General features: G+C 46.1%; 1 protein-coding gene across 2 annotated transcripts in view; it reads left to right on the forward strand.

The window, feature by feature from the left end:
• IQCK (IQ motif containing K) overlaps positions 1–16,202 on the forward strand; it is a 513,956-nt gene that overhangs the window by 297,514 nt on the left and 200,240 nt on the right. For both annotated transcript variants that reach the window (XM_085629065.1, XM_085629066.1), the window contains exon 11: positions 317–401. In XM_085629065.1, the coding sequence (XP_085485191.1) occupies positions 317–401 (85 nt within the window). The remainder of the gene's footprint in view (positions 1–316; positions 402–16,202) is intronic.

Here is a 16,202-nt window from a genome sequence, read left to right on the forward strand (position 1 = left end):
GGAACGTGGTACATTTGGATTAATAGTTTAGCTGCTTTGACTGCATATGTGGTGCCCTGAAACTGCCTGTCGCCATCTTATTCTTAAGGTGGAGATAATAAAATACAAGATAATAAGAGGTTACAGTGGACGGGAAACATTCAAATATGCTTGCTATATGGTATTATTTTATAAAGTGTATTTTGGAGGACTGCCAGCCTTTCAAATAGTACTGAGCAGTCTTATCACTGCATTACCTGAGAGTGAGGGGATATTTAGCAGATGAGTAAATTAAATTGAAGCCTGGTCTGATCAATGATCTTGTTTTTCTTTACAGTCCAAGAAGACCAATTCCTTTGTCTCTGCTGTTAGGAGATGAAGAAGCAGCCTTGATTATTCAGTCTTTCTGGAGAGGTTATCAGGTAAGAGCCATCAACAATGTTTCCTGTGCAGTTGACCACTGTACCTCATCTAAAGCCTGGTGTGGGAGACTTTGGGTAATGATCAATTACTTGATTGATTACTTGACTTAATATAACTATATACATATTATTTGGCATTGCTATAGTAGTTCCAGTGGATGGGTGTGGCGTATGATGCAGCGTATGTGGGCCACAACAAGATGTTGGTCTTCTACCTGGTACGCTTAGCTTCTCTCACTTTCAGCTCTCGATTTATGATGTGGGGATTTTATACTTGGTGGTGGTTTGACATTTGTCACACCAATGAAGGTATGGGATTAGTGCAGAGGTTGGCTGCCCATTTTAATACCTCAAATATGACTTCCTAATCACACCTGTGGCTTCAGGTGCTCTTTGCAACCAAAGAAAATGCATTTTGTTTTCCTAGCAAGGATTGTTAGTTGTGAGGTAAATTATGAAGATAACAGACCCAAGTACCTGAATTATGTATCATGGATCGTGAGAAGTGTGAGTCTCACCATCTAGCCCTATTCTGTTGTTTTATATTCAATCTCAGTTTGCATTTATACTCTCAATAGAAAGTTTTTCAGTTTTTTTCTGAATTTCAATGTAGAAAAACCTTGAAAATATTTATTTCAGGATTTTAACACTGACATATGTGCACTTTTTTTTGGTTTTTATTTCAAAGACCGAATAAAGTTTATATTGGTTGATTGATTGAATTTGTTGGCAGTAAGAAGATGGGATTTGTTGGGATTATGTGGTCAAAAGCAATCCTGTCGAAATCTATTTTGCAGAAAAAGAAAAATGAATTAAGCTAACCTAACCTGTAAGAAGGAGGGGAAACACATAGATTCAGAATGGGGAAGCGCGATAAGGCATTTCCAAGTTAGTGATGAATCTTCATGGTCGAAAGGGGACAGTTGGTTCCAGGGTCTAAATGTGTGAGCAGAGAGAGTGCAATACATTTCGCAAAAGGAACGGCAAGTGGCAGGTGCAATGGAAAATGTCCAGTGAAAAGTCATTTTATTCTTAATGGGAACAATGGAACAATGAGTTAAGATTCAGAATTTACAACTTTCACATCGAATGGGCCGTATCCAGATATTTTCTGTGGTCCTCTCCAGGATTTTTCTCCCTCATCTTTTCTTCAGGCATACATTTTAAATTTGGTCTACTAAGTGATACGGTGTGGCTTTGGTGGGAAGAACACCTTGTGGCAAGTGTGTTTTGCATGCTGGAACACTGTATGTATGTGTCTATGCATCTATTTAGGGATACTTGTACAGCGTGAACCTAGACAGGAAGCAACAGAGCATTAAATAATGGGTAAGAGCCCAGTGATATAAACCAAGATTGAGGCAGGTAACAGGTGAGCTCTGTCAAAGCTTTCGGCCTCAGTGAAGAACACTGAATTGTGTGCGAACGGGCAGCGTCTATTTTTGGGGTGTGGTGACAACACAGAAGGGAAAGCTCTTTTCATGGTGGGATGGGATTAGAAGAAGATAAAGCAGCAAGCACACTGCCTGGGGTTGCGGCACAACTTCCTACTACACACTAATAAGGCAAAATGTATCTCCACTCTTTGTTGTACTTTTCTACAATGTGTTTCTAATGGATACTTGTTCCAGCAGCTTCCTCACTTTATGGATGCTCCTTCCAAGCTTCCGACTGATCCAGAAAACTTTTCTCTCCAAAGACTCTCCAGAGCACCCATCTTACAAAACGCAGCTGCAGCCGTGACTCTGCCTCTGGATTATATTAGGCTCCAACCAGTACGCTGGTGCAGTTCTTGTTTTTCGGCACCTCATCGACGTGGTTTGGAGGTCTCTATGTCTGTGTCTCACTTATAAATTCCTCAGCTTTAGAAAGCTACTATGTCAAAAGTCTCCAAAAAGGACCTTAGACTTTAAGCCTTGCAGACAGTGACCGTCACTTGCGGACTCACACAAACTGTATGTAATGTCTGGAGTAAGGACAGGAAACTGGGGCGTACAACTTATGCACCTCCGTGCCAACAAAAGCTAACAGGCAACAAGAAAAAAAAAATGTTTTACATTGACCCGCACGATCCATATCCGTACTGTAAGTCACCTTCTAAGGAATGTTCTCATAAGAGCTCTTTCCACAAAAAAAACCCACAAAGAGTGCCATTGTAAAGAGAAGTTTTCTCCTTCAAGGAAACAATCCCATTCCTGGGACCATTTATAGTTTCAATACCATTCCCAGACACCAAATTCTTCCTTGACAACGGGCTACTCCAAGGCATTTAAGAAGATGAGACTAGAGATTCTTGGTTGTCGGCCAAAGTAGCGCAGCTCAAAGCCTTCTGGCTAGTGATACTGGATCTTTTCAGAATAACTCCACCACTCCCTTGGCAGTTCCTGCATGCTTGAGGACTCCGGTGGCTCAAACTCCAATGCCTTCTGAAGACAGGCCTCTACAGCCTTCGAGCAACATTGAAACAAGCTACGATGCCATCCTCTTTTTCTTTAGTACCAATTTCAAAGCTGATGACAACAACGCCAATAGAGTCAGCTCTGGTGCCAACCAAGCACATGATATGGGAAAGTATCATCTGTCAGTCAAAGGGAAGATCAAGGCTATTTTAATGATGAACTTAATTATAAGTTCCTCCTCAGAGCTCAAAGATTTTGCCCACTGGAGGAGGTTTTCAGCTCAAATGCTTGGCTATAAAGACTATGAACAGACGGAGGATTAAGACTCAGAAAATGATCACCTCCTGCCATCCTACAGTACTTATGCTGGCATCTACTTGGACTTGGGCTTGCTATTTCTCCATAAGGGGTTATTTCACACCACTCTGGTCCTGCATCAGAGGATGTCTCCTCTTTTACAACAGTCGTTCAGACGGCAGCAGGGACTTTGCATCTGTGGAAGTGAAGTCTGATATTCTGACAGAAATCATGCGGTCCTCCACAACTCTCCTAGACCCTATAATGTCTTAATAGGAGAAACCCTTTTCTAGCTGGCAGCCCATGGACAAATTGCCAGATGCCATAGTCCCTACCCCCTTGTGTGAACTACACATTTTATACTCTCACCCGTCACTGGAGAGTCTGGTTGTTCAAAAATTGTCTTTAAGGTAGCATCCTAATGCCTTTCTAAATGCTCCCCTGGATAGTGAATCCATTTAACCTTGGGTTGCAAAGTTTTAGCCTCTGAAAAATGGGTTCACTGCACAGCTATTGCTACTTGCTTTTTAGGCTAGTATTTCAGTGCCTCATGGTAAATGGCAAAACTGGTCACTGTCAGCCAACCAGATGATATGGAGAAGCCCTTCTCTGACCTGGTGAGTGATGGACAAGATGCATCAAAAATGTGGGTGGTTCCAGTCTACTATCAAAGCCCTTTCTCAGAGAGCAACTATTCACAGAGAAGGCCAACTCCTACTTAGAAAGCGACCTCTACTGCAAAACAATTTCCACAACAGTTTAGGGTGTTTTGTGGTTATTAACTGGCAGACAGGGCTCGAGTCGGGGTACCATGCGGGTGGACGGCGTCCCCCCACTTATTTTACCAGGAGCTCGATAACTGGAGCAAATGGAGCCACACATTCACTCTTTGGCCTCTGTGGGGCGAGATCGGAGCCCATTCAGAATGCTGCTCACATGCTGGCTTCTCTGATGCAATCGCATCTAAGGGGTGAGCGAGGGGAGGCAATGAGTCTGATGGTGCAAGCCACCTTTCATGACGTCACATCCGGTTGTGACGTTAGCGTCCCCCCACTTTTGTTTTTTAGGACTTGTGCCTTGCTGGCAGATGTGTCAGTCCATACAACCACCACAGCAACAATATTGCTTCTTTTGAAGGAGGGGTGTCATGGAGTGAAGTGTCATCGTGTACAGTTTCATTAGAGAGAACAATGCAACAGAATGCCAATGGCTGTCTTTAACACGTTACTGCTACTCGCCGAAAAAGAGCTTTGATGCCTCGTCAGGGGTAGTAAGCGCTATATAAAGGCAATTACAATACAATACTCTGTGCAGTAGAGTTTTCCTCCTTCCTCTTAATTTGGGATAGTGTAACTACATTATTCTGTTCATACCATGGGGACTGTTGCATTATTTTGGACTGACTAAATTCTGTATTATTATATTCTGAGGTGGTGACATGATGCTCACAAAAGAGATGGACTGCAGGTGTGTCGTGTTTCCTCTTTTTCCCACTCCGTAACAGCGCCTTTTGGTTTAATGCAAGGCTGCAAGGCTACTACGGCACTTTTAAAATCTAAATATTTAATGTATAAGATTCATATTCATTAAGGAGTTACTTCCTATTAACACAGCTAACACATTCAATACAAATGTTAATTTGACGATTATGAAAAGAAAATACCAACATTGCTACTTTTTTATTTTTAACAAGATGGTTCTTGTCTGTAAACATTTTTACGGCAAATACTGGACTGGCATTTTCACTTGTATTTGTTAAAATACTTTCTTTCTGAAAACAATTCCTGGAAACGAGATCTTTCTTCTGCACCTCTGTATCAAAGCAGACATCTCATACATATGCAATAGACATGTATGAGCAAGATATTATGCATAACATTTTTTGCAGGCAACATTGTCTCTTGGCTTATGATGAATTTTACATCGCATTTTCTTTTGTCCCAGCAACATATGCAGAACGTTTTATACTACACCAGTTGACAGATTAGGTCAAGTTCCCCGTTTTGTTGTACCTGTACTTTTAAAAGCTCCATTCGAGTTTTCAAAAACCCTAATTTCCCTTATCAAAGATTACAGTGCACAATATGATTATACCCTGCAGACGCTAGTGGTGAATCCAGCTTGAGACATTACTGAGAGCAAATCTACAGAAAGGCTACAAAATGATGGAAGGATAGGAGGCTGTGATGTGGCATCGGACTTGAAGGTTAACGTGTGGCTTCCTTTAGAGGAGAGGGGGGTGGATAGTGGCCTCCAGTAATTGTTTGACGTAGTAAACAACAAGGGCCCTGTTAAATAAGGGGTTATGACTCCAAACAAATTCATTTCACTTCACATATTGGGAACTTTTCTACCCTTCAGAGAACTTCACTCCAAAAATACTCTTGCATGTTATGTTGGTAATTTATGTAACATTGACCATATTCTCTTGGCGATGTGGAATAAAGAGATCCACATACGTTAAGAAAGCATGATTGTGGTACAAGTATGGAAGCAACCAGGTTTCAAACTCTTTCTAAATTTCTGAAGCCTCCACTCTTGCCAAATGGAGAGCGGTAGAGTTTTCCAGTGTGTGGCTTTGGCCAAAGAAAAGCAGCCACGGCTGCTGCAGGTAAGAGCGGTGGGGCCGGCTGGGGGGGGATCCAGAAAACGACCACATGGGAAAATTAAATAAATTATTAATTTCCCTTTCTGGTTGTCTCTTGAAAACCCCCCCTGCCAGCCCCACCGCCCCACCACTCTTACCTGCATCGGCCGAGGCTGCAGAAAAGGCTCCACACCTAGGTTCTGGCTAATCTGAATTTCCATCGCCTATAAATCCTCTGCTTAGTGGATAGATTAGCCCTTTGCAGCATGCAGTAAGCATTGAACACTTTGAAACAGATTTTTTTAAATTTGGTAAATGTAAAAGATTTAAATTCAATCTAAGGACCGCCGGTTTAGATCTCGGCTACAGTGATGCAGCCTGCAATTGGTATTAGGGGGATATAATGGACCCTAATTGCAATTGGATCAAATCAGTTTATACTATAAAGCTGCATGAAGTGGAATGGAAGTGCATTACCCTAAATATAGTGTCATTGGTGAACTGCGCAATACAACTGGGGATGAGCTTCACCTACATCAGAAGTGTCCAAGGACCATACCCTCCTGAGTGGTTTAGTTTGACTTGTATTTTGTGCCTTGCTCATGACCAGGCTGAACCAGCCTCCTCAAAAGAATTTTGCATTGCATTGTAGGTGGTCATGGATTTTAATTTACTAAATTAAAAACTGTAATAATGGAATATTAAATGCTTAAGCAATTTTCTTGCTTAGTGTGAGTAGAATTTCACTCACCCATTGCTCAAAGAATCTGATTAAAACTAGCACTTGGGTAGGCAGAGTATAATTACCGGTAGATTTAGGATGTTTCACTGGGATTGATTACCCCTAAATTGCGGTGCCCAGAATTCCCTTCTGTGTTCTGCAGATTTTTTTTTTTTTAAGTATGCGACATTCTCAGTAATCAGAAGCTTTGCTTCCACATTTCTAGAGTAATTAGCATTTGTACAATATTATTAATCCCCACTGTGCTATAATTATGTGAGACAGGCCAAGGCTATTTTATATGCTAATCACTTTCTAATGGTTGGGTATCACATATCAACTGCTTATTTCGTGGCATGGAAAATTGTATTTGAAAGAAGTGCAATTAGAAATAGATGACATCAATAGACGAGATATTGCGTGATTATATTACACTTCCTTGTTGCGGCTGTTCACAAAATCAGTGATAGTGTTTTATTTTCCACTTTAATGGCGAATGTAGAATTGGCGTGCTTAAGACAAGAGAGATGTGACTAGAATGCGCGCCGACAAAAGCCATTGTCTGTTTAACAAGCAGCAACCTACAGTCTGCTCATTACTTTGTAAAAGAAAAAGACGATCCGAAAGTAGTGTTGGCTGGCCCAATTTGTACTGAAGAACGACTCGGTATAAAATATTCGTCTGTGTTTCGCTTGCTGTGGTGTTTTCCTTGCTCTCTCAACTTTAGTTTCAGACACTAATGCCCCGCGCGACGTTAATAAACACTGACAGCGTCACTGTGGGCCCCTTTCCATCTCCGTGACACGGAGTCGGCCATTACGCAGTGACTCTCTGAGCCGCTTTAACTACACAAGGCGTCTCCGGTTGCTAATTCCCAGGCCGAAGGTTCGGAAGGGCGCCCGCTGGCAGGAAGGTCGCCAGTTCAGGGCTCTCTGCTTTCCTCCCGAGTGGACCAGAATGAAAGTATTGTTCACAAAACGGTCATGCGAGTCACATATTCATACATGCCAATTTGGAGGCCAGCGCCCTTAAAAATAAACTCTGCTCCTCACGGCTGAATTAATATTTAGCATACAGTGTTTTTTAAATAATTGCTTCATACACAACTGTAGGAAATTACATTGGAAGCGACCATTCACATCCGATGAACTAAGAGTGTATGTGTCGATTTTAGAGAATTTCAAACATCTGTTTGCATAACTGGGAAGTGAGAAAATCAATATTTCCTGGTTTTACCTGTCAAGATAATGTCCACCAGAAATTATTTTTCCATCGCACACAGAATTAAAAATAAATGTAAGTCAAGTTGTAAATTGGAGTAAAAATAAGCGGTAAGAGTCTATGTGGATCTTAAACCAGGTAAAACATTAGAACTCTTCGGTTCCCATGACACATTCCAAGATGAAATGAAGCTGAAAGGATGCCAGGTTAGCGCACGCGTGGGCTTATAACATTCATATTTTTAAAATAAAAGAGTAACACTTTTAAGTGGATTTTGCGGATTTTGAGAACAAAAAATGTTTGTAGAATGCAACATATTGGGGGATTATCAACTCTTTCAGGTTTCTGATGTTTGCCTGCTAAACCGACTTCAGTCTATTACCTCTGTTGGTTAGTACACGATTGATGAAGTGAGACACCTACCTTCAAAGAACAGAAAGCGAGAGACTGTATAAACACACTAACACAACCACAAAGCATACTTTCAAAACATTTTATTAATAAACAATATGCTGATTTTTTTATTTTATTTTAAACACAGCTTCTACTAATTTCGGGACTGTGCCTTTAGTTGCAGTCAGCAAACACTTGGCTCGTTATTGTAAAAATAAATAATATATTGTGGTCCTTCTCATAGATAGATAGACAGAAAAGGAAAGGTAGTTCCCCTAATACAAATAAAAGTAGTTTAGTAATTTTTACTAACTCTTCATACAACGAGACAAAGGAAACACAGATAAACTAATGGTGGAAAGGCGAGGTGGGAGGGTTATACATGCGAGGGTTAACCAGTCAGTTGAACAAAACAAAAAGATCAAACATAAATAATTTCAAATTTTTTCTACATCATTTCATATTCATTTGAGTTGCTGGTGATAAAAAGAGATTTCTCAAAGTGCTTAAACAGCATAAATCTTGCACCTACCTTTCCTCTGCACGTTTTTAATCTGATTCCTTCACTCGTTGTATCACCTTTTTGCCCTGAGTTTATCTCTATTCCAGAAGATCTGCAAAGATTCATTGAAGTGAACTATAATGAATGTAGGCATGAACACCGTCTGGAGATCCACCACCTTTCTAGTTTTTTGGATTGGAGTTTAGGTCCCTCGCATCAGAATTAATGTGGATAGGTGACCGTTTCCTTTTTTACAAGTCAAGCAAAGGCTACTCTCCAGAAGTTGCCAGTAAAGCAACTGAAGTGGTTTACAGTATTTTAGAAAACTGCAGTTTGTGCTGATACAACTAGAAAAGCAGGTGTGTGCTTCAGTATTACAAACCAGTGTTTCTTGTCCCTACATCTAAAGATCATCAGCCCAGGCCTTTATTATTATTATAGCTAATATTAAGACATTCTCCCTGCAGTTTCACAAAATCAGCAGGATCCTCTGGCTATGTCACCCTGTTTATTTTCTAGGGACAAATTAGTAAATTAGTCAACTCTCTAGTTTAGTTATGGGATAGCAACTTCTTTTCCTTGGTAGCTAAAGAGTTTTCAGATTTCAATGGTCTTTCATAGATCTGATAAAAATGTTCTGAGTCTTCAGCTGTAAGATGAAATCCACAATTTATCATGGCTACCCGTGCCATCCGGGATACATTTCAGTTTACTCCCAGCATCCACTGCTGTGTCATCAAGCAAGTCCTCCTTTGTGGAGTTGAATGGCAACAAAGTAAAATATTTTACCTCTTCCACTGAATCAAGATGAAATGTAAACCAACCAGTGTTCATGAGCTAAAGAGTTAAGCAGCTTTCTCCTTAGTCTGCTGACTCTGGAATCCACCACAAATCCACACAGAAAGCATTTCATGTACACACTTCCAAATCAGCATACACTTCCATTCAGTTAGGCTGTCTCTGCAACTTTGATACCCTTCCTGTCACCGAGATGCTACCGTACCCTATCATCACATCTTGCATAGTTAATCTCACTCCTTAAAACCTCTCCTCTTACCACCTTAAGCTCTATATGGATCAGACTCAGAGAACAGGGCTGCAGCCAAACCCATACTGGCCAGATACCTTTGCGACCAGCTCAACCACACACCTCATTCAGTATTCCCTGTCCCCCATGAAGACCATCATGGGCTACAAAGTTAGTGTCCAAATTGCAGATTCTGCCAAGTAGTCATTCCAAGTTCCAGCTTCAGCCAAACTATCCCCATTAGAAAAAAGGATCCAAGTCACTTCATGGTCCTGGCCTGCTCCCTCGGCCATCTTGAAGATTTAGGGAACCAGCTTTCACTGCCACCTGAGACACCAGCAGCCATCTCATTGATGCCTGATCTGCACTAACAATTCTTAAAGTTGGCATATCTTTCAAGGCCTCATTTCAGATATATTGTTCACAGAGACCAGGTTCAGTGACTTAACATCCAGAACATCCTGTCATCCTACACCCAAACTATACCATTATCTAGGCTGCTAAACCATCCAACTGGACAGGAGAGTGAATTGAAACCATTGTGAACACATGTCTCTTTGGTTTCCGAGCGCATTTGCTTTATATTTATTTAATGCTTACACAACACCTATTTTAAACACCTTGATAGATTATTTCTGAGATCTATTGGATAGAGGGGTTAGCTTCACTTGTTTCAATTTCTTCTTATCCAACAGGTCTCAATCTGTATTTCTTCCCACTTTTCTTTATGCAATCATGACGTCTCACAGCCAGAGCTCCACAAGGCTCCTCTCACTGGCCCATTTTGTTCAATCTGTATATCCAGCCTCTCTGTCGACCTATGCGGTCTTTTTTATTTAGCACATTATTGTATGCCAGTGAAAGCTAGTTGTTACTGAAATCTGATCAGCATAACTCCACTTGTGTCGGACAGCAGCAGGAGTGTTTACTGGGTATCCAATGGTCAATGTTTAGAAATTTCCTAAAACTAAATGGTGACGAAACTGAGATCTTGGCAATAGTAGATGATCCTGTGTGCTCTACTGCTAACTTGTGGCTTCCTTAGCTCTGCTCAATTCCTACCACTCTAGGTAAAATTAAGTACTTGGGCATCCTGTTTGATCAGGAACTGTCTTTTCAGTCACAGATCCAGAAAGTATAATTAACAAGTTTTTTCCATGTTAAAATACTGAGAAAGATCCTTTCCTTTTTCTCTGGAGATGTATGGACTGTGTTATGGCCCATTTAGGTTATGGTAATACCCTTTAACCGGGGCTACAAGAACAATCAGTCTCTAGGCTTGGCTGGGGCGCGGCCAAGATGGCGGTCGCAACTTGTGGCTGCTCCAGACCCCCTTTGTCATCCATCGCTATCCTTGCCAGAGAAGGCACTCCCCTGGGACCCGCTGTCCTCCCATATACCCTAGCCGATGTTGCAGCTATTATGGGGGCCGCAGCCGCCTGGGCGGAGCTGCAAGTCCCATTTTGCGGCCTTGGGTGCGGGCGTGGATGTTGCATCCTGCTAACAGTAGGCGTAGGCCGGAGGAGGGAGAGGAGACAGGTTCGCCTGCTACCCGGACGTGTCATCATTGAGTAGTACTGATGGCCTGTCTTTTCTGCTCAGGCCTGGTGGATGGGCCGCGGTCCCGGCTCGCGGTGATGCTGCATGGAGGAGGCCAGGCCCTCCCTGATCCCGGCCGAAGCTGCTTCCCGGTGCTTTCCTGATCCAGAGTGTGGGCCCTTGTGGACTTGGCCCAGCCCTAGGGAAGCATCCTTTGCCGAGAATGGGGCAGTGGTGGCGGCACAAATCCTGTGATGCGGCCATGGGTGTGGGGGCGGACGTTGTGGCACACGAACGGAGGCCGGAGGGAGACAAAGGGGCAGGGCAGCAGTTTTGAGGAGGATTGGCGCTCACTTGATTGTGCTAGGGCCCGGTTGGGAAGCCACCATCCCAACAAGTGTGGAGAACATCTGGACATCACCAGTTCAGGGATCCCTCTAGGCCCAAGATCACCACCCATGAGTGCAACAACACCCTGAAGGCTGGGCTGGAAGCAAGAACCCCAGCAATGGCTAGAAGATTATGCTGTGTAAATATGTAATATATATTTGTCCTACCCTAATCACTTCAACTTTTCTTAAAATGTAACCTTGAGTGAATTTGCAACTTTTATATATGCAACTCTAACCACTAGTATCTGCAGTAGACTTATGTGCTTACTACCATTCTTATGTGAATTTAGAGTTTATTCGTTTGTATCTTTTATGTAATTCATGTACTCTGAAGTCCTTATGTAATGTAACTGGTTCTATTGTAAAGCGCTCTGACACCTTCGGGAAAAGTTCACGCTATATATCGCATGAATAAATAAATAGTCTTCATTACCCCCATTATATGGCTGTGAGATTGGTGGGTGGCCTGTGCAATTCAATCCTGTCTCTCAGACATAACAGACTCTGACGTGGCTGGCAGTATAACAGAGACTTCCACGGAAAGTACTATGCTTGATTCACAGAGCATTCTTTTTTTTTTTTTTTTTTTTTTTTGAAAAAGTTTTATTGAACAATAATTCGGTTACAAGTATGGGCCTACAACCACCCGGGCCGGCCGCTAGGTACATAAGGAAATATACACATATCAAGGCTGCAGTTCGTTCCCAGGGCACTGCCCCGCAGTGGCTCAAGATAGTTCTCGAAGAACAGCAAGTATCAGTCCAACAAGAACAGAAACAAAAGGACAAACAATAAAAACAAAAGGCGAGTTACGAGGGATACCAGTGCGGTTCAGGCTCCCCCCGGGAAATTCCAGTCAGAACATTTGAGCAATCCGCTAAAGAGCGGAGTACTGGGAGGCCGGGGACGGAGGGGGGGGGGGAAGGGGGTCAAGGGAGATGAACGTCCATATGTAGTTGTTACAAAAAGCGCCAGGAGCCGTCAAGGGTCAGGGGGACATGGCGATATCAGTGTCTACCAGGGGGGGCGTACAGATGCCTCCGCGATACGCATTCCATTGACCCCAAATTCTACCCCATGCCCCCGGCTTGCCACGGGCCACATACACTGTCTTCTCCCGAAACATACACCAGTCCATATTCTCCTTCCATACTGACACGGTGGGCGGCCGTTGAGCGCCCCAAAGTTGCGCTATATCCCTCTTGGCAATCATGTTCCCTAGGGCCGCCCACCGAGTCTGAGCCGCGTTGTAGTCATTGGGCTCCCACACATTCAGGACACAGCGACGCACCTCCGGCAGCAGCACAACCCCGGTGACCTGTCCCATAACCGTGTGGACCCGGCGCCAGTAGTCCGCCACCTCGCGGCACTCCCAAAGGATATGAAGAAAGGTGGCGTTGAGCCCGCAGCCTCGTTTACAGAGCCCGTCGTCGGAAAATCCCATCGCGACCAAGCGCGGACCCGTAACATACACCCGGTGGAGAATCTTGAGCTGTACCAACCGGAGACGAGCCGGAATGGCAACCTCCTTGGGGGACGACAGTGCAGACTGCCAGTCTTCGTCGTCCAATTCAACCCCATCCCCAGTCCAAGCCTCCCGAAGGCGAACCAGGAGATCCGCCCGGTGATTAATCAATTTTTTATAAATTAAAGAAATAGTACTATCAGGGACATGTCCGTCAAGTACGCGGTCCTCGAGGGGCGAGGAAACAGGGATCTTGGTCCCCTCCCCGAAGACCGAGAGCAGGGCGTGTCGAACCTGGGCGTAGCGGAAGAACTCCCTGTCGGTCAGCTCGTATTCGGCCTGGAGCACCGCGAAAGTCTTGACCGCGCCCTTGTGCCACAGGTCTCCCACTTTGCTGATACCAATCGTGTCCCACTGGTCAAACCCCTTGGTGGTCCACAAGCTGCCCAGGCGGTCGGAGGCAAACAAGGGAGTAGCACATGTCATTCGCTCACTCCAGCCCATGGCCGCAGTGGCAGCCCTCCAGGTCCGCACAGCAATCTTAGTAGGACCCGTAAGGGTCCGGTCAGCCAGGCGGGAATAAAGTGCCCTGTTGTAGTTCCCGCCGGGAAGCAGGAGCTTGTCCATCTCATACGCCGGATTCATGCCGGGCGCATACGTGGCGTGGTTAATGGCAGATAGCTGCGAGGCCCAATAGTACCTGCGAATGTCAGGAAGCGCGATGCCCCCGTCATACCAGGGGAGAGTGAGCTTGGCAAGAGCAATACGCGCCCGGCCGTTCCACACCAGTCTCCTCTGCAGGCTCTCCACCTCCCGAAAGTAGGCCACTGGGATAACGTCGAAGGAGTTCTGGAGTGCATAGAGGAACCTGGGAAGGGACATCATTTTAAACAGCGCGGCCCGACCCAGCGGGGACAGGGGCAGCCTGCACCACCGGGCCGTGTCCTCACGCAGTCGCCGAAGTGGACGCAGAAGATTCTGCTCGTAGCGAGCCACCGGGTCCAGCGAAACGTATATCCCCAGGTACTTAAAGCCGCTCAGAGATATTTGAATCGGGAGCCGAGGCGGCAGGAGAGGAGGACCACCAGCGATGGGATAAACGCAGGATTTAGACCAATTGATCGTGAGACCCGAATTGTTCCCAAAGGAGGTCAGAACGTCAAAGAGGACGTTGAGTGACTGCCGCGGTGAGGTGAGATACAGGAGAATGTCGTCCGCATACAGCGAGACCCGATCTTCAAAGCCCGGGCCCCACCGGATCCCTCCAAGCGAGGGCTCCCAACGGAGCCAGGCAGCGAGTGGCTCCAGGGCGAGAGCAAAAAGCAACGGGGACAACGGGCACCCCTGCCTCGTGCCCCTGCCGAGGGCAAAGGGCCGAGAGACCCGCCCATTCACCACCACTTGAGCCATGGGTCCCGTGTAAAGGAGCCTCACCCAGCCAATAAATCCCTCTCCAAAGCCGAATTTATCCAAGACGGCCCAGAGGAATGGCCACTCAATAGTGTCAAATGCCATCGTGGCATCCAAAGAGACCAGCACGGCCGGTTCGGTGAGGAGCTCCGCCCTGGCGAGGACCCCGTGCAGACGCCGCAAGTTAAGAGCGGTGTTGCGGTGCGGGATAAAGCCGCATTGGTCCGGATGAATAAGGTCGCACACGACACTCAACAATCGATTGGCCAGGACTTTTGCCAGGATTTTAGGCTCCGCATTGAGCAGTGAAATAGGCCGGTAAGAGGTACAGCGGTCACGCGGCTTGCCCTCCTTGGGGAGAACGACTATAGTGGCCAAGCGCTGGTCGGCCGGGAGGGAACCCGCCGCAAGAGAGTCGCGGAACATGCGGCTGAGGAAGGGCGCAAGCTTATCAGGACGCAATTTGTATAGTTCAATGGGCAGACCATTAGGACCCATAGCCTTGCCCGAGCGAAGGGAACGAATCGCGGTCGCTATTTCATCCGACGATAAGGGGGCGTCCAGCCGCTCCCGGTCCTCAACGGACAGGCCGGGCAGAGCAATATCTCTCAGTAGGAGGCGAGAGTCATCCTCGTCCCTGTCAGTCACCGGGGAGTACACCGCCCGGAGGTGGTCAGCGAAGCATTCCACAATCTCCTCCGGCTCAGTCACACACACACCATCCGCAGCACGCAACTCGGGGACCACACGATTCACTCTCTCCTTTTTGTCCAGCCATGCAATCAACTTTCCCGCCTTGTCCCCCGCGTCATACAATCGGCCCTGCTGCTCCCTATACATAGTTTTGGCCGCGTCAGTGACCAGGGACCTATATTCGAACTGTTTCAGGCTAAGGGCATGTAGCCCGTCCGGAGTAACATTCGCCTCCAAGGCCGACTCCAGCCCCGAGATGTCAGTCTCCAGCTTCACCACCGCCTCGCTCCTAACCTTCTTGGCCACCACTATCTGGGCGAGGGCGTGTCCACGTATAACAGTTTTAAAGGCTTCCCAAAGGGACAACGCAGACGACACCGACCCCTCGTTTTCACTGAAGTATTGGTCCATGGCCTTAACCAGGCTGTCACGAGTCACAGGGTCCCGCAGGTACCAGGGGTTAATGGGAGCTATCCGCCCTGCGGACCGCGACCCGGTGTCAAAGACAAGCCACAGCGGAGAATGGTCGGAGATACCACGCGCCAGGTGTCTGACCTCTCGAATCCGACCAGTCTGCGCCGCGGGCATAAGGAAGTAGTCTAACCTGGAGAGACTCCCATGCGCCCCCGAATGAAAGGTGAACTGGCACTGGGTCGGATGCATTAGTCTCCAACTATCCACCAAGCCGAAGGTCTCCAACATCCCACCCAGCCATGACTGGGCAGCGGGGAGGGTCCTCGGTGGGTGACGATCCAGTTCACCCGAAACCACAGAATTAAAGTCCCCGCCCATGAGCAGGAGGCCGTCCGGGAGGTCAAGCAGCATTCGACCCAAATCAGTAAAGGTGGAGTTCTGGAGGCCCGGGGGGACGTAGACTGAAACCAGGGTAAGGGGCTGCCCCTCCCACCTCCCAATCAGACACACATAGCGCCCTCTGTCATCCGAGACTATCCTCGTGATCTCCACCGGAAGGGAGGCTCGCAGGAGAATGCCCACCCCCCTGGAGCCAGTTGTGAAACCAGAATGGGCTACGAGGCGGTATCCCCCCCTGTTCATCGCATGGCAGACATTGCCGACCAAATGCGTCTCCTGGAGAAACACCACATCAGGGGTCAAACGACGCAAATATTGCAGTACAACACCCCGCTTAATACG

Source organism: Triturus cristatus, chromosome 10 (genome assembly GCF_964204655.1).
Source record: "Triturus cristatus chromosome 10, aTriCri1.1, whole genome shotgun sequence".
NCBI lineage: Eukaryota > Metazoa > Chordata > Amphibia > Caudata > Salamandridae > Triturus > Triturus cristatus.